Raw genomic sequence first — 18584 nt, forward strand, 5'->3', positions numbered from 1 at the left:
TGTTTTGTATCTTCACAGGGACTTTGTCTTCTCCTTCAGAAGGACCACAACTAAAATATTCCTTCCGAGACCAACAAGTAGGTCCTGATCCCAGAGATTCTGGCTCTGAAACACATCATTACCTACTGATCCACACAACCTCCTCTATTTTACGATGGCAAGTATACGTGCACTTACGCGAGACAGCTTGAATGAGACAGAGTATCTTTTCCCTGCCAGTTATTTATCGTATATCTTCTTAACTTGTCATTCACTACCATAACTTGAAGGTGCTAAGAGTTACTCCACAATAGATAAACATACTTTTAATCTGTGAATGTGTTAACTTGGACAAGTAAGTTACGTTTTTGTCCTATAAGAAGGCACGTGTTTCAGCTGTAGTGGAAGGACAGATTGTCTTTTATCACACATTTAGGAATTATTTAAAGGTTTATTATAAAGCAAGAAAAAGCAGTAATTTAGTTTCTGTGTAGAGCTTCAGGTAGAGCTTTAATAAGACTCATGCCATTTAAAAACCAATTGACAAACTATACCCACTTATGTTTGTAAATAAAAAGTAACTCATAATTTTTACACGAAATGCCTTGATTTTTATGAGTTTGTCTATTACCTCACGAGGTACTGAGAGAAAAGGGCTTGTCTGTATAAACCAGACACTCAGTATTGAACACTAAATGGGCTTCACAATGTGAAGGGAATTTAAGAGTTCCTCCTGATTTGGCGATTGCCATTTTGTTTTAGTTTTTCTTAACGTGGCTCAGTGGTGATCCCCTTCTGAGGCACAAGACTCTTGGGTACAAGGAGCTGAGTTTGACTTTCGTATTATAATCTAGTTGACACTTCACTCCTATACAGAGGAGGGCGCTCCAGTTCTGTCATTTGGGTAAGACATGAATTCAAGGCTGTATGCCTGATCAGAATGCTATTGGAACGTGATCAAAGAGCAAGATTATTCAGTGTTTTGTCCATCATTTCTCTCTCAACCAAAGGCACTGAAACTGCTTAACTGATCACTCTTCCCATCTGTTGTTTCTGGGACCTGATAATGTGTCTGTGCAACAACAAGGACATCACTGCAAAAGCAAGTCATTGCCTGCTCTGTCTTATTGGAGCATCTTGAGAATGTGCAAGGTGATATAAGAAGAGCAAGTTCCTTCTTCAATGAAATGAATTCCAGTCACATACAATATTCTCTAATCACTCTATCCAAACATAATAGGCTCTATTAAAAATATTGGCACACCAACCTTGTTTATTTCCACCATTTTGCTTGATACATTGGATCTCATCATCTTCGGACCTCTCCTCAGCGAGTCCAGGAGGGAGCACATGTCCTTTCATTCTTGCTTCCCTATTCCTCGGGAGACTCTGACTGCGTTGTTTACATCCTCTACTGTGAGATCCAGGTCCCCGCTCACACTCCACCAATGGAAAGGGCCCATCACGGTCATGGTTGTGGCGTCTCTGCACAGGTAACGTTGCCTGTCGTCTCCTCTCGGGTGACATTAGTCCTGTTCTGCCGGCGAGATAATCTGTTTCCAGTGGGACAGTCTGCAGGAAATGCAACCCTGAGCTGGTTAGCGGGGTTTCAATCAGATCCTGCCATGACCGCCTTTCTCTGTAGGAAGATCTACAGCCAGACGAATGAGTGCTTCCTGATGCATCGTGCCGTGAATCCTCAGCAGATGAATGCGAATATGTTGACTCACTTGAGAAATGTCGTCCGTGCTTAGGTTCTGGGTAGGGACTCGAAGAGTTAACCTATAGAAAAAAGTCAGAGACAACACCTCTGTAGTTACTGCCAATTATCAGCAATGGCCTTATGTATTTTTATAATGATAAGATTGAAAATTGATATTTGCAATTTTAATAAATAGACAACTAACATTTGTAACTCTGCAACATCGTCCAGCCCTACCTCCCTCAGATTTCTGCTCTCTTCCACCTCTGTGAGATTCTTCATATCTCATTAACAACTCTTGGGGCCCTCAGCATTGAAATTCCATTTCGAAGCCTCTCCACCTTTCTAACTATCTCTCCTCTGTGATAATGTAAGCATCAGAACTTTAATAACTGTTCACAAATTGAAAGAAGCAGCAATACCTCTGTCTGGAATAGCTGTGAGGGGACAAGGACAAATTTATACAGGAATTGAAAGCAATTAGTCATGTCTGGGAGAAGAAGAAGTTTAAGTTAGATGAAAAAAGCTTTCTTTAAAAATTATTTATTGTCCATTCATAGAATGAGGGTGTCATTGGCCAGGCCAGCATTTATTGCCCATTCCTAATTGCCCAGAGAGCAGTGGAGAGTCAACCACATTGCTGTAGGTCTGGAGTCATATGTAGGCCAGACCAGGTAAAGGTGGCAGTTTCCTTCTCTAAAGGACATTAGTGCACCAGATAGGGTTTTCTGACAATTGACAATATATTCATTGTCATCATTAAACTCCTAATTCTGGATTTTTATTGAATTCAGATTCCATCATCTGCCATGGCGAGGATTCAAACTCAGGTCCCCAGAACATTACCTGGGTCTCTGGATTAATAGTCTCTGGAATAATACTCCAGTGATAACACCACTGGGCTATCATCTCCCCTAACTTCCCCCACTAACAACTGCTTGATAACTGGCTGCCTTATGCCACAAGGACAACTGATTGCCCTGCAGAAAGATTTAGGAATTGATCGCAGGACCATTGTGTCTTCAAACAAACAGTCAATGCCAAATGTAACAAGGAACAGGGGAGTTACCTCTGAGCAGAAGGCAAGTTGTAGACTTGCATTATTCTGGATGAAAGAATATAAAGGGTTATCAATAACGTCACACCACAAACTTGAAGGACGGAAGATTGTATAAAAATTCAATTCCCGGATTCCTTGAGGGGACAGAACTCCGGAAAAGAACACTACACAAGAACAGAACCCTGGACATGTTGAGAGACAGACACTGTTGGCCCAAATTGTAGCTAAATTCCACCAATAATCAGGTAACAGCCATGTTGACTTGTGAGACTTAAGCTACTCTCTTGAGGGGTTCTATTTTGGTTGCTATATACAATAAAGTTTAAATAATTACTCGATTATGAGAATTCTTAATAATGAGCCAAATTAAAGATAGCTTGTGGTAATTTACTCACAACACCTCCTTTAAGAATTTTGCTAAAATCTATCTCTTTTTGGCCAGTGCTTTGCTCATCTGTTCTAACATGTGTGAAAATGTGTTGCTGGTTAAAGCACAGCAGGTCAGGCAGCATCCAAGGAATAGGAAATTCGACGTTACGGGCATAAGCCCTTCATCAGGAATGAGGAGAGGGTGCCAGGCAGGCTGAGATAAAAGGTAGGGAGGAGGGACTTGGGGGAGGGGCGATGGAGATGTGATAGGTGGAAGGAGGTCAAGGTGAGGGTGATAGGCCGGAGTGGGGTGGGGGCGGAGAGGTTAGGAAGAAGATTGCAGGTTAGGAGGGCGGTGCTGAGTTGAGGGAACCGACTGAGACAAGGTGTGGGGAGGGGAAATGAGGAAACTGGAGAACTCAGATTTCTCCAGTTTCCTCATTTCCCCTCTCCCCACCTTGTCTCAGTCGGTTCCCTCAACTCAGCACCGCCCTCCTAACCTGCAATCTTCTTCCTAACCTCTCCGCCCCCACCCCACTCCGGCCTATCACCCTCACCTTGACCTCCTTCCACCTATCACATCTCCATCGCCCCTCCCCCAAGTCCCTCCTCTCTACCTTTTATCTCAGCCTGCCTGGCACCCTCTCCTCATTCCTGATGAAGGGCTTATGCCCGAAACGTCGAATTTCCTATTCCTTGGATGCTGCCTGACCTGCTGGGCTTTAACCAGCAACATTTTCAACTGTGATCTCCAGCATCTGCAGACCTCATTTTTTACCCTGTTCTAACATGTGACTCAATTAAATATATTGTTTGCTGAACTACACTTAAAAGTTCCTTAAGATGGCTTACCATGTTATTCGAGGCACTACATACATAAATTGCAATTTTTTGTGTAGGAATCAAAGCAAAACATAGCACAGACGGAGGCCATTTGGCCCATAGCATCTGTGTTGCTTCTTTGAAAAAGCTATCTAATTGGTCAAACTCCCTTACTTCTCTCACAGTGCCCTGTATATTCTCATTTCAAGTACTTATCCAAATTCCACTAAAAGGTTACAGTTGAATGTATTACTATTATCCTTTTAGGCAGTCCACCCCAGATTATAGTTCGCTTTGATAAGATAAGGTTCACTACAGTGTGGAAACAGGCCCTTCAGCCCAACAAGTCCACACCAACTCTCCGAACAGCAACCGCACCCAGACCCATTCCTCTACATTCACCCTTGACGAATGCACCTAACACTACGGGCAATTTAGCATGGCCAATTCACCTAGCCTGCATATCTTTGGATTGTGGGAGGAAACCGGAGCACCTGGAGGAAACTCACACAGACAGTTGCCCAAGGTGGGAATTGAACCCGGATCCCTGGCGCTATGAGGCAGCAGTGCTAACCACTGAGCCACCGTGCCTCTTTGTAAAATCAAATTTTTTTTTTCATTTCTTTTTGCCAAATATGTTACAGAAAGCCCTCTGTCTGCTATCTGAGGGGAAGCTTCCATTCATTTAAATACAGGCAGATAATGCTGTATTTCTCAAGTGACTCGAACATGGTTCAGGCAGTGGAACATTCATCTCGAAGTGGATTCAACACCCACTCCAAGACTTCAGCCCCGAATCTAGCCTAACATCCTAGTAACGTGCTGATGAACATTGCTGGAGTTATTTGTCTGCAAAAACTACCAACATAACTAGCAAGGCTCCATTAAAATACTTACTGATGGTGCCCGGGGGTATGTGTCACACACTGCTGAATGGCCCTCTGCTTTTACTGTTAAAGCATCATTAGCATCCTCTTGGTCACTTTCACTCCAGTAGTCTGAAGAGAAACAAAAAGACCTCATTAGTAAAACACTACTGACTTAAAATCTTTTCGAACAGTCCAATTGGAGCTGATAATGAGAGTCCTAGAGGCATGCAGCACGGAAACAGGCCCTTCAACCCAACTCATCCATGCAATCAAGGATTCCTGAACAGAAATAGTCCCATTTGCCTAGATTTGGCCCATATCCCTCTAATTCTTTCCTATCCATGTATGGTCCAAATGTCTTTTAAATGTTGCAATTATACCCACCTCTACCACTTCCTCTGGCAGCTTGACCCATACACACACCACCCTGTGTGTGGGAAGATTGCCCCTAAGAGCTCTTTTAAATCTTTCTCCTCTCATCTTAAACCTAATTTTGGACTCCCCTAACCTGGGTATACGAGCTTGGTTTTTATAAAACTCTATGAGGTCACTCCTCAGTCTCCGGCACTCGAGGGAAAAAAAGTCCTGGCCTACCCAACCTCTCCTTATAACGCAAACCTTCCATTCTCAGTAACACCCTTGGAAATCTTTTTTGCACTCTTTCCAACTCAATAACATGCTTCCTAAAGCAGAGCAATGAGAATTGAAGGCAACACTCTAAATGTGGCCCCAGCAATGTCTTACATAACTGTAACATGACATTCCAATTCACGTATTCAGTGCTCTAACTAATGAAAGCAAACATGCCAAATACCTTCTTAACCACCCTGGCTACCTGCAATGCAACTTCCGAGGAACTACGTACCTGAACTACTAGGTCTGTTTGTTCTACAACACTCTCCAGGGCCCTACCATTAACTGTCTAAGTCCTGCCCTGGTTTGTCTTACCAAAATGCAACACCTTACATTTATCTGCATTAAACTCCATTTGCCATTCCTCGGCCCATTGGCCCAGTTGATCAAGATCCATTGTGCTTTTAGATAATGTTCTTCACTGTCCACTACACTACCAATTTTGGTAACATCTGCAAACTTACTAACCAGGTCTTCCATATTCTCATTCGAATCATATCTATAAATGGTGAACAACAGTGAAACCAGCATCAATCCACTTTATGCCAGCCATTGAAAGATATGGAGCGTCAAGAGTGACCATGTGGATATATTGGGAAGAGTTCCTAGTACTTGGGAAACCTGACTCCAACCTGCAGATACCCTGGGTTTTTAAAGATTAGATTATCTACAGTGTGCAAATAGGCCCTTCGGCCCAACAAGTCCACACCAACCCTCCGAAGAGAAACCGCCCAGACCCATTACCCTCTGACTAAAGCACCTAACACTATCAATCAGGCTGACTTCAGGATGGAGACCTTGTCAAGGCCAGATGATGCATTTCTTGGTTTCCAAAATTTCACAGCTCGTGACAAAATGTGAAAGCTTCCTCCTTTTGTTTTCTGAGACTTTGCAACTGCAATCTACCCAACCCATCCTGCACAACTCATCCCTGTTAATATCAAAGCTGCAATCTCCCAGAATGTGATCAGTCACTGGGTCACTCTTGATTAATGAGTACAAAAGAAAATTATTCCTCTCTTACTTAGCCTGGAGAGATTACCCAAGGTCCTCACTGGTAACCAACTAAGGCTACATAATCAACTAAGAATCAAATCCTTCAAACACAAGGGAAAGAATGTCCATAGTTTGTCTCATTATTACAGTCTGAAGCTGTCGGTACTGAGTATGAATTTGAGATTTGAACACTGTGCACACTTGCTCCAATATAAACGTTTGTTCAAAACCCGGTCCCTACTCAGGGTAACACAATTCTGGGTGTGAGGGTAAAGAGTGAGGTGCAGAGATGCTTCAATGTGATTCGTTCCAATGGATAGAGTGGTCTATATGACAGATACAGTATAATGTGGATAAATCTGCTGACTAGCCACTTTGATAGCAAAAATAGTAAGGCAGATTATTATCCCAAAGGCAATAAATTGGGAAAGGGTGAGGTGCAATAAGACCTGGGTGCCCTCATCCATCAGTCACTGAACATAAGCATTGGAGGTGCAGTAGGTGGTGAAAATGCAAATGGCAAATGCCTTTCTCACAGTTCTTCACACCTCACCATTCCTAAAGTGTTCCACGTTATTATTCTTCAATCCAGAGTAGATAAACTCATACTTCCTGACACTGACCTTCATTTGCTATAGATTTGCCCAACGACTCATTCAGCCTGCATTCACTTGTGACATCCTCCACTCATTCATGTAACTTATTGAACCAAAACTTCTAAGGAGTTACAACCCACCTGTTTGATGTTTAAGTTGTTCAATGTTGGCTGGTCAACATTAATTGCCATTCCCTAACTACGCACACAACAGTTATGACTCAACTGCATTGCTATGTATCTAGTGTCATGTGTGGAGCAGACCAGAGAAAGATGGGAAATTTCCTTAGATAAAGGACATTAGTGAGCCAGTTGGGATTTTACAACAATGGACAGTGGTTATATGGTCACCATTAGACTAGTCTTTCATTCTGTATGTCTATTGAATTCAGACTTCATAACCTGCCATGGTGGGAGCCCGTGTCCCCAGAACATTACTATGGGGATCTTAATTATTCATCATTACCACAATGCCACTCTGCCCCAATATGTTACCTTCTGGTAGAGTTCTGCATTTTTGGCCAGGATTTCCAAACTGGGGCTGTGTAGAAATACAGACCATAGTTTAAGTCACACGCAGCCTCATGGTATGTGTGGCAATCCAAGCCATTGTCTCTTTTCAAGACTCTACTTGCCCTATCCTGCCATGCGTAGGATTTACTGGTCCCAAAGCCTCTTTGAGAAGCCAAGGAAAAAGGTGATCACTGGTGAAGGCTTAGAGTGGCAGGTGAGTGAGGTGAGGTAGGATGGAAGGTGAGTAAAGAGGATCGGATGTAAGGAGACAGGTGGATGGGGTAGCAAGTAGTTGCAAATGTAAGATAGATCATGTGTGAAGGGTTAGGGTGGCAGATGGGTGAGGAGGATAGGGTAGTAGATAGGTGAGGGGGTTAGAGTGGCTGGTGGATGAGGGGGCAGGTGAAAGTTGGTGAGCCGGATAGGGTGGTAGATGGGTGGATGAGTGTAGTGTAGTTCAGGGTAGTATTGTTGTTGGGCTGTAGTTAGTGGTGGTATCTGGAGTTTGAGGTAATCGTTGACAGGGAGTATTGTTGGGTCAAGTTCAGAGTTACTTGGGTGTAGTGAGGTGTTGGTGATGAAGATAGTTGGGTGTTTTTGACAGGTGTGGGGGCGTAGTCTGACGGGAGGAGACAGAAGGGTAGTTGGGTGATGAGGGGTAACTCAGGAGACAGAGTTTTGGGGTGTTGGTCAGTCAGAGGGTGTCAGCTGTACAGTTACCTTGGAGTTTGACATGACTTTTGACATTTTGGGGGTAACTGCACATGCACATCAGTGGGTTGGAATTTTCTGAAGCCTATGACTACGTCAATGGTGGGGATGTTCTCGGAGGGTTCCAGATGCAGGGTTATTGCCCATCAGAATTTTAAATTCCCAGACAATTCCTATATAAGTTGGTGCACTGGGATTCCTGAGGGGTTCCGATGAATATCAATTGGGGCAGTTCAGCCTTCAATTATCCAGGAACTACAGCAGATTGATACCTCCCTGAAACAACTGAGGGAGGAATTAGGGTAGACATGTGAAGTGCTCACGCAGTAAGTGCATCTATGAACAGGCTCCAATATTTGTGACGAAATTGAAATCAATAGGTCAATGGTCATCTATCTGGAGTCACATTATGTAAAGCACAGCAGTGCACCGTAGCACTGAGTTATCTAATCTTCAGCTGTATAGTTGGGAGACCCACTACAGTAATCCCATGAGTGTGACCAGTGCAAGCAGACAAGCAGCCCGAACAGTGCACAGAAGTTATGCAGTGAGAGTCAATAATCCCCTGTGCCCCTGCAGATAAAGAAAGGAAACGTTCACTGATGCTGTGGACGATGCCTCCTTTTCTCCCTGACTATTTCTGTCCTTCCCCCAACATTAACAATGCCCGAATCAAAACACAGTGGTGGTACCAACAACATTTTAATCTATGACATGGAAAAAGCTGAAAATATAGAAGGCTAGACTCAGGCGAAGTGTTATTGCATTCTGTCAGGTTCTGTGATGGAAGGATGGTGATTGAGATTACCATGGGATGTGGTGAGGAGGTAGAGGGCCCAGGTTTTGCTCAGGCAGCTTTTAGATTAGATTAGATTAGACTTACAGTGTGGAAACAGGCCCTTCGGCCCAACAAGTCCACACCGACCCGCCGAAGCGCAACCCACCCATACCCCTACATTTACCCCTTACCTAACACTATGGACAATTTAGCTTGGCCAATTCACCTGACCCGCACATCTTTGTGACTGTGGGAGGAAACCGGAGCACCCGGAGGAAACCCACGCAGACACGGGGAGAACGTGCAAACTCCACACAGTCAGTCGCCTGAGTCGGGAATTGAACCCGGGTCTACAGGCGCTGTGAGGCAGCAGTGCTAACCACTGTGCCACCGTGCCGCCCACAGCTTGTTTTTGCATTGAACATGGTTAGAGGATGTGACCCAGGAGCTTCCTCAGCTCTGATCAGGAATACACGTAACAATACACAGGTGGCCTGTACACAGATTAGAAGAAGACACTGTTGGATTGGAAGTTTGGGAACACCTGTATTTCAAGGCCCAGACATCTACCCATGATAGATACACAGAACCAAAGAAAATAGGAGCAGGAGTAGACCCTTCAAGCCTGCTCCACCATTCAGTATGATCATCATGGCTGATCACTATCTGCAGTACCCTGTCCTCGCTTTCTCCCCCAGCCTCTTTGATCTCTTTAGCCCTAAGAACCGTACTTAACTCCTTCTTGAATACATTTGATGTTTTGGCCTTAACTGCTTTCTGTGCCAGTGAGTCCCACAGGCTCACCACTGTCTGCCTGAAGAAATCTTTCCTCAGTTCAGGCTTAAATGGCCTACTCTTATCCATGGACTGTGATCCCTGGTTCTGGATTCTCTGATTATCAGGTACATCCTCCCTCCATTTATACTGTCTAGTCCTGTTATAATTTCTATGTGACTCCTCTCACATTCTTCTAAACTGCAGTGAATGTAGTCCTAACCGATCCAATCCCTCTTCAAATGTCAGTCCTGCCATTCCAGGAATCAGTCTGGTAATTCTTTACTGCACACCCTCCATCGCCAAAACATCCTTCTCCAGATAAGGAGATCAAAACAGTATTCAATACTCTAGTATTTTTTCATTCATTCACAGGATGAGGGTGTCCTGGCTAGACAGCATTTATTGCCAGAGGGCAGCTGAGAGTCAACTACATCACTGTGGGTCTGGAGTCACATAGAGGCCAGACCAGGTAAGGATGGCAGCTTCCTTCCCTAAAGGACATTAATGAACCAGATGGTATTTCCCAACAACCGATTCATGGTCATCATTAGATTCTTAATTCCAGATATTTATTGAGTTCAAATTTCACTATCTACTAGAGTGGTTTTTGAACCCAGATCCTCAGAATGTAATCTGGATCACTGTCCAGCAATAATTCCACCAGGCCATTGCCCCCCTATGTGATCTCACCAAGGCAGCAACTGACCCTGCTCCTGCACTTGAATCCATTATGATATAGCAATCTTCACAGCATCTTGTGATCTTTTGAGTAGACACAAAGAGATGCACCACACACACAAATAGCTCAACTATTTAAATAATATTAAGTGACTGTCATCTAAGCCTGTCAGAGATCATGGGTGACGCATTAATGCTGTGGCTTTGATCGATGGGTTTTTCGGCCTAGATTCCCTTCAGTAGCCAATTTAATCCTCAGCATAAAGATTTTTTTCTCTCCAGTGTTGAATTTAAACAAGCCTATTTGTCAAACCTTGGTCCTTATTATTTTATCTCTTGCTGTGACTTGAAATGATGGCCAAAGGCAAGAAGCCTTTGTCACAACCGTTTCCTGCTTTCATGACTAACTTTTCAAAAGTGAAAAGAAATGAAAGCTTAGATATACTTTCTGTGTTGGTATTTTGTCAAATATCCCAATGTCGCTTTGTTACCTTTCTTGGAAAATCCTAAAGACCAATTTCTCACTCACATACCAATGAAAATTAATTATTGATATTTTATGGATTAAATTTTCCTTATTGTTGCAAAGTTAAATCAGAAGTGTGGAAGAAAATGGAGGTGACATTTTCAGTTCTGGGATTGCTCTTCCTGCTCATATTAGTGTTATTGGTTCTGTGCAGGCGGACAATATCATTTTGGAGCTAGTTTCCTCACACTGTTAAATGGAGGTCAGTTGTGAAAGATCAAGAACAATGACTGAAATGCTAAGTGACCATTCTGCCCATACAGCCATAACGTAGGTTCTGTTAGCCTTTCAATTCAGTTCAGAAGTCACCTCTGGACATGGTGCACACACTGAGTTGTGATTGTCTGCTTCAGGCTGGAGCAGGTTATATAATTCATCACGCATCAGCACATTGTTGAGTCTGTAGTCTAATACATTTTTTTGTTGTTTAAAGTTCTGTAACTTTTATGAACATTAAACTGAAAGAAAACATTCTCTGAGGGAACTAAGGGTGAACTGTTAACATTTTCACTGTTGAGTCTTTGAAAGACTTTCCAGCGTTTGTCTCAGGGATCATTCGTAATGAGCTTTTCATCATTTTCAGTGACCAGAAATTGCTACATTTCTCAGTTTCCGAGTGTACTTGAAAGTTGTTGTTCACTGCGATCATCGACATGTTGCAGGGAAACTCCCAGGAACAGAATGTAAGTGATGCTAGCCTCATCCTGCACTGGGAGTGCAGAGACTTTCCAGCTCCATTATCCAGCCCTGGGAAAAGTGTGCCCTGGACACGTTGAATTTTCATTCTGGGATAGCAGTTTCTCAATAGGTGACAGCATTGGATTAAGAATGCAGGCTGCTGGCTGTGGATGGAGGTTGGTGTGAGGTCCACCTGCCTGCACGGCCACTGCACTGCAAATCCCTCCAGCCTCCATTCCTAACAACCCCTCCCTCTGCCCATCTAAACTAATTTGTTACTTTATTCCCTTCATACCACACTACACTGCTCTATCCATCATTATTGCCCCATATAGCTCCTATGCCTCTCCACCCATCTCCCACAGCCCTTCAAAACTCTCATATCAATCCATTCTCCTTCATCCACTCACCCCCTCCTCATGGTAGGATATCCCAATATCAACTGTTCCCTGAGTCCATTGCCCTGGTGGTTTATTGTCCCAATGCCAACTGTTCATTTATATCAGTTACCTAGGTGGTTTATAGCCCCTATGCCTATTTGGTGTCAACTCGTGACAAAGTATGCCACACTCAACACCCTTTGCCATTCTCCCTCCATTCCAACTCACCTTGGACTGACTCAGGAGCCATACTGATGTTGTGTGTCTCCTAATGACATCACAATTTAAATAAACACTCCCATTGATTTAAGGAAAAAAACCACTATATATTGTAATTCCTTTAATGATTCACCTCCAGAAGCAAACATTTGCATTCGAAGTTGTTCAGCAGCAGTCTCCAGGAAACACACATAGGTGGTATCTTGGGAGTCCACAAATGTACAGCTTTTAAGTTAGAAAAACTGATAAGGAAGAATGGGGAGCAAAGAGATTGCAAAGGCAAACCTTGGCTCTGTCATCAAAAAGGACAATGACATGGTGACTCAGTTGCCCCACTGTACCAGCGACCTAGGTTCAATTCCACCCTCAGGTAACTGTCTGTGTGGACATTCTCCCTGTGTCAGCCACAGTCTGAGAATAGGCAGGTTAGGTGGATTGACCATGGGGAATGTGGGGCTACACGGATAGAGTAGGGGGCAGATCTGGGTGGGATGCTGTCCGGAGGGTCAGTACCTGATGAGCCAAATGGCCTGCTTCGACACTCACTGTAGGGACTCTATGATTGAAAATAATACCCCAAATAAATTTGGGGGTGGTGGGGGAGGAACTCAGGAAATTTTTGGATTCAAGGCTGATAAAACCCTAGACCCGGATAATCTATAACCCTGAGTACTTAAGAAAATGGTCCTTGAAACAGAAGATGCATTGGTGGTCATCTTCCAAGATTCCAGAGCAGTTCTGTGGATCGCAGGGTAGCTAATGAAACCCCACTATTTCAAAAAGAGGTCCCACTCAGCAGACAAACTAACTTTCTTTCTGAGGGGCTATTGAGCAGAAAATATCTTGAATAAAATATAAACACTGTTGTGCTGTAGGTTTCTGTGGATCTTCATACATTAGGACTTTTTTTAACCTCAAATCCTCTCCCCAGCACAGTGCACTCTCCTCCCTGCCCTGAGTAAATATGGGAGCCACAATCCTTTCTAAGCAACTGGGTTTGGAGAACAAATACTGCTTATCCAAATCCAAAAGACAATCTGAGAAAAATCATCCAGTCTAACAAAACAAAAGGGCAGTACGGGAATTCCTCTGTTGTTCGTGAATGTCTGCCCTGTGTTTAATGATTCTGAAATTCCCTTCAAACATACAAAATCAAATTCTGACTAGTTTCATTGATTTTAAACTGCTTTGAAATGTTGAGCGAGGTATTCCAGATGCACTTATTAAGTGTTCATTAGACCTACTTCCTTAACTCAAGAGTTTGCTTTAGAGTTCAGCAACTCCCGAGCAAAACATCAGCAAAGACAAGATCTGAATAAATGAGGTTGGTTAGTTGACAAAGATCACCCAGAGAATCGTAGAATCCCTATACTGTGGGATTAGGCCATTTGGCCCATCAAGTCCACACCTACCCTCTGATGAACATCCCATCCAGACCCAACCCAACCTGTAACCCTGCATTTCCCATGGCGAATCCACCTAGCCTGCACATCCCTGGACAGTACGGGCAATTTAGCGTGGCTAATCAACCTACCCTGCACATTTTTAGACTGTGGGAGGAAACCCACACAGAGAATGTGTAATTCCACACAGACACGGCCTGAGGATAGAATTGAACCTGGCTTCCTGGTCCTGTGAGGCAGCAGTGCTAACCACTAAGTCACTATGCCACCCATGAGGAAAAGAATGGAACAGCAGTAAAGCTAAAAGGGAAGAAATCTTACCTTATTCCTCTTCATGAACCTTGACGAGAATCCTTGGCAGTGAATATGATAAATAATTCTATTTTATTCTGCCTGCATTCCCATGTCATAACCATTGAGCCTAACCTAATGTTTCACGTTCTGTGCGATTCCTTCATGCCTGATTTCTATTAGATAGTGTTACTGTCGAGCATTAGTTCCCATTTGTGAAAAATAGCAGAGAGTCCCAGCTGGGACCACAGGCACTCACCTTCATCTGGTCTGGTCACCTTATCATCAGGAGCATACCCGATAGCAGCTAATCCCAATCGGTTCATCCACCTATAGAAGCATCAGTGATGCCAAAGGGAATAAAAAAAGCACACACAGGATTAATTGCAAATGATTTAATTCGCAATTACCAGCCATTCTTCACTTGCAAGGACTAAAACAGTCAAAATACATATGATATTTTCCACACAATATTTGAGATCCTTTCTAGTGGGAGGAAAATCCCACAATGTCTGAGGAATTGTGCTGCATTGCTTTGTTCTTCAATCAGGAGAACACATAAGGCACACTTTAAAGCATTTAATAGGATTTTCTCTTCAGCAAAATATTGCCACTTTCTCTGTCCAAATTAACCATCACAAGGGTGATCCACCAGCAGAATATGGCTGGGCCATATGAAGCAATATTGAACCTTGCTTGTCTGCCATGTTGCCTACTACACCAGGATCATTCTGGACAGCAAAGCCATCTCCAGAATTTGAAAACCACTCACTCATTCCCTGCGAATATGTACAAAACGTGTATACATTTCTTTGCTGGCAAGACTGATACCAGCTGCTTCCTCCTTTCACCTTACCCACCAAGCTAATCCTTCCTCTAGATTCCTATTACCAAAGCACTGATCCCTTTTAATTCTCTAGATTCCCCCCTGCCGTCTCCATGAGACCCATCTCCTAATCTCTGGAGTCTTTTCCATGAAAGTGTGACCACACATCTTCCCTTCCCAGCCACCATGCGAGTGAAAGTTTAAATGATCACTTCCCCTCTTTCAAACCTGGCACCAACAACCCTTCCGTGAGAAATCTATTCTTGATCCCTCCGTCCTTTCGACTACTGCCTCATTGTTCTTCTCCAAAGTCTTTGAAGTGTGTTGTTGCCTCACAAACCTGCACCCAATCTTTTTGGAACTCCTGGTTCACCTCTCCACAGCACTAGAAAGGTCTGAAATATCATCACTATGTCTGTTGCCATGACAGTGTGTAACCATCTTTCTGTCTTTCAGAGCCTTTGTTGTGGTCAGCTCCGAACATCTGCCACCAATGTTCATGTTTATCAAACTTGTTGAGACTACCCTGATTTGTTTCCATTTTATGCTATGCCATTGTACAGGTCATTCTGTTAAAAGACCATGAGGCATAGGAGTGGAAGCAAGGCCATTCAGTCCATCGAGTCCACTCCGCCATTTAACCATGGTTTCAATTCCACTTACCCCCCACTCTCCCCGTAGCCCTTAATTCCTTGTGAGATCAAGAATTTATCTATCTCAGCTTTGAAGACACCCAATGTCACAGCCTCCACTGCGCTCCATGGCAATGAATTCCACAGGCCCATCACTCTCTGGCTGAAGAAATGTCTCCTCATTTCTGTTCTAAATTGACCCCCTCTAATGTTAAGGCTGTGCCCACAGTCCTAATCTGCCCACCTGATGGAAACAACTTCCCAGCGTCCACCCTTTCTAAGCCATGCATTATCTTATAAGTTTCTATTAGATCTCCCCTCAACCTTCTAAACTCTAATGAATACAATCCCAGGATCCTCAGCCGATCATCACATGTTAGGACCATCAATAAAGGGATCATCCATGTGAATCTCTGCTGGACATGCTGCAGTGCCAGTGTGTCCTTCCTGAGGTGTGCGGCCCAGATTTGGACATAGTATTCTAAATGGGCCTAATTAGAGCTTTATAAAGTCTCAGAAGCACATCACTGCTTTTATATTCCTGCCCTCTTGAGATAAGTGACAACATTACATTTGCTTTCTTAATCACAGATTCAACCTGCAAATTAACCTTTAGAAAATCCTGGACTAGCACTTCCAGATCCCTTTGTACTTTGGCTTTAGGAATTTTCTCACCGTTTAAAAAAATAGTCCATGCCTGTATTCTTTTTTCCAAGGTGCAAGACCTCGCATTTGCTCATGTTGAATTTCATCAGCCATTTCCTGGACCACTCTCCTAAACTGTCTAAATCTTTCTGCAGCCTCCCCTCAGTGCTACCTGCCTGTCCACCTAACTTTGTACCATCGGCAAACTTCGCTAGAATGCCCCCAGTCCCTTCATTCCAGATCATTAATATATAAAGTGAACAGCTGTGGCCACAACGCTGAACCCTGCGGGAGACCACTTGTCACCAGCTGCCATTCTGAAAAAGAACCTTTTATCCCAACTCTCTGCCTTTTGTCAGATAGCCAATCCCTAATCCATGTCAGTAGCTCACCTTGAACACAATGGGCCCTCACCTTACTCAGCAGCCTCCCATGAGGCACCTTATCAAAGGCCTTTTGGAAGTCTAGATAGATGCCATCCAATGGGTTTCCCTGGTCTAACCTACTTGTTATCTCTTCAAAGAATTCTAACAGGTTTGTCAGGCGTGACTTCCCCTTACTAAACCCATGCTAACTTGTTCTAATCCAACTCTGTACTTCCAAGAATTTAGAAATCTCATCCATAACGTTGGATTCTAGACTTTTACCTACAACAGAGGTTAGGCTAATCAGCCTATAATTTTCCATCTTTTCTCTTCATCCTTTCTTGAACAAGGGTGTTCCAATAGCAATTTTCTAATCGTCTGACTCCAGTGATTTTTGAACGATCACAGTCAGTGCCTCCACTATTTCCTCAGCCTCCTCCCTCAGAACTCTAGGATGTAGCCCATCCAGACCAGGAGATTTATCAATTTTTAGACCTTTTAGTTTTTCTGGTACTTTCTCTTTTGTAATTGCTACCATACTCAACTCTGCTCCCTGGCTTTCCTTAATTGTTGGGATATAATGTGGTTTCGTCAACGTGAATTCACTCGAATGCGATTGAAGAACTGGGGACACTGTTTTTACAGCACAAACTTTTAAAATGTGTGTTAGCTGTAACGGGATTACATTGACAACACTTTAAGCGCTCTTTCCAAGTGTGATTTTTCTATAACATGGACCTTTGCATTGTAGAAGATCTGACTGTAGTCAAAACATCTCCAATAATGGTTTCACTTCCTGTGCCATCAATCCAACCTCAATGTCCAAACAGTCTAACATTGTCATCCTCCTCTTTCCTATTTACACATTACTCCTTTGGCAAAATCCCTATCTCTCCACCTCCTCTCATGACAACTCTGCTACTTTTGTTCTTTCACACTGCTTGGCTGACATCTAGCCATGGGTGATCTACAGTTTCCTCCAGCTAAGGAAGACTGCAGCTTTTATCATTGGCTGCCAGCTCAAACCCTGCTCTGAGTACTCCTCCATGGCCACCATGGATTGGATTATTCACAATCTTGTAATTTTATTTCAACTTTCCAAATTGAAATCTTCTCTGTCATAAGACTACCTACTTTATTGCATCACATGTCTACCCCCTTAAATTCAGATCCAGGTCACCTCCAGAATCACCTATTCCAATGCTCCCTCGATCAACCATCCATTCTCAATTCATCATAAATTTCAACTCATCTCAAACTTGATTTGATTTGATTTATTATTGTCACACGTACCTAAGTACAGTGAAAAGCTTTGTTTTGCTAAGCACAAGCCGATCATACCATACAAAGATCATAGGGTGACTGAACAGAGCGAGGAAGACAAGGTTCATAGAATCATACACACCCTACAATGTGGAAGCAGATCATTCAGCCCATCAAGTAAACACTGATCCTCCAAAGAGCACCTCACCCAGACCCTCTTCCATCCCTGTAACCCTGTATTTCCCATGGCCAATCCAATTAACCTGCACACCTTTGGACTGTGAAGGAGATCCACGTAGATACGAGAGAATGCACAAACTTTACACAGACAGTTGCCCAAGGGTGGAGTCGAGCCTGGGTCTCTGGCACTGTGAGGCAGCAGTGCTAACCACTGAGCCACCGTGCCAGGCAAGGTTACGATTACAAAGGACATGCACAAAAAGCAAGATCAACATTCAATTTGATATTAGAAACGTGATAACAAATTTCGCTGTCTACATCGTATTCTGCTGTAAGTTTCGCTGGGCCATTACTTTGGCCTTGCTAAACTACATTGGGTCTCAATCCCCAAACAAACCCTAAATCTTTCTATGATTTTGAAACACACACCAGGCCAACAATGTTGCATAGCACCATGGCCCTGATTTGGTGCTCAACCCTCTCTCTTCAGTCCTAAGCTTTGGAATGTCTTCCATGATGAACCTCCCGAAATGCCACCTTTCTGACCAAGCTCACTGGTCCTGTGCATCTATCATTGGCTCATAATCCATTTTCATTTGATGGCACCTTGAGGATGCTCCTTAGATTACTTTTATACAGTATACACAACTTAAAAGCAAGTTGAAAGTTAAAATGCAACTAGATTAGATTACTT

At 43.4% G+C, this 18584-nt stretch overlaps 1 protein-coding gene across 1 annotated transcript in view; it reads right to left on the reverse strand.

The window, feature by feature from the left end:
- Window positions 1–18584, reverse strand: part of si:ch211-26b3.4 (connector enhancer of kinase suppressor of ras 2) — a 582714-nt gene that overhangs the window by 21313 nt on the left and 542817 nt on the right. The window contains 3 exon segments of the mRNA XM_060832168.1: window positions 1248–1761; window positions 4830–4930; window positions 14239–14309. Coding sequence (XP_060688151.1) covers window positions 1248–1761; window positions 4830–4930; window positions 14239–14309 — 686 coding nt within the window.

Source organism: Hemiscyllium ocellatum, chromosome 11 (genome assembly GCF_020745735.1).
Source record: "Hemiscyllium ocellatum isolate sHemOce1 chromosome 11, sHemOce1.pat.X.cur, whole genome shotgun sequence".
NCBI lineage: Eukaryota > Metazoa > Chordata > Chondrichthyes > Orectolobiformes > Hemiscylliidae > Hemiscyllium > Hemiscyllium ocellatum.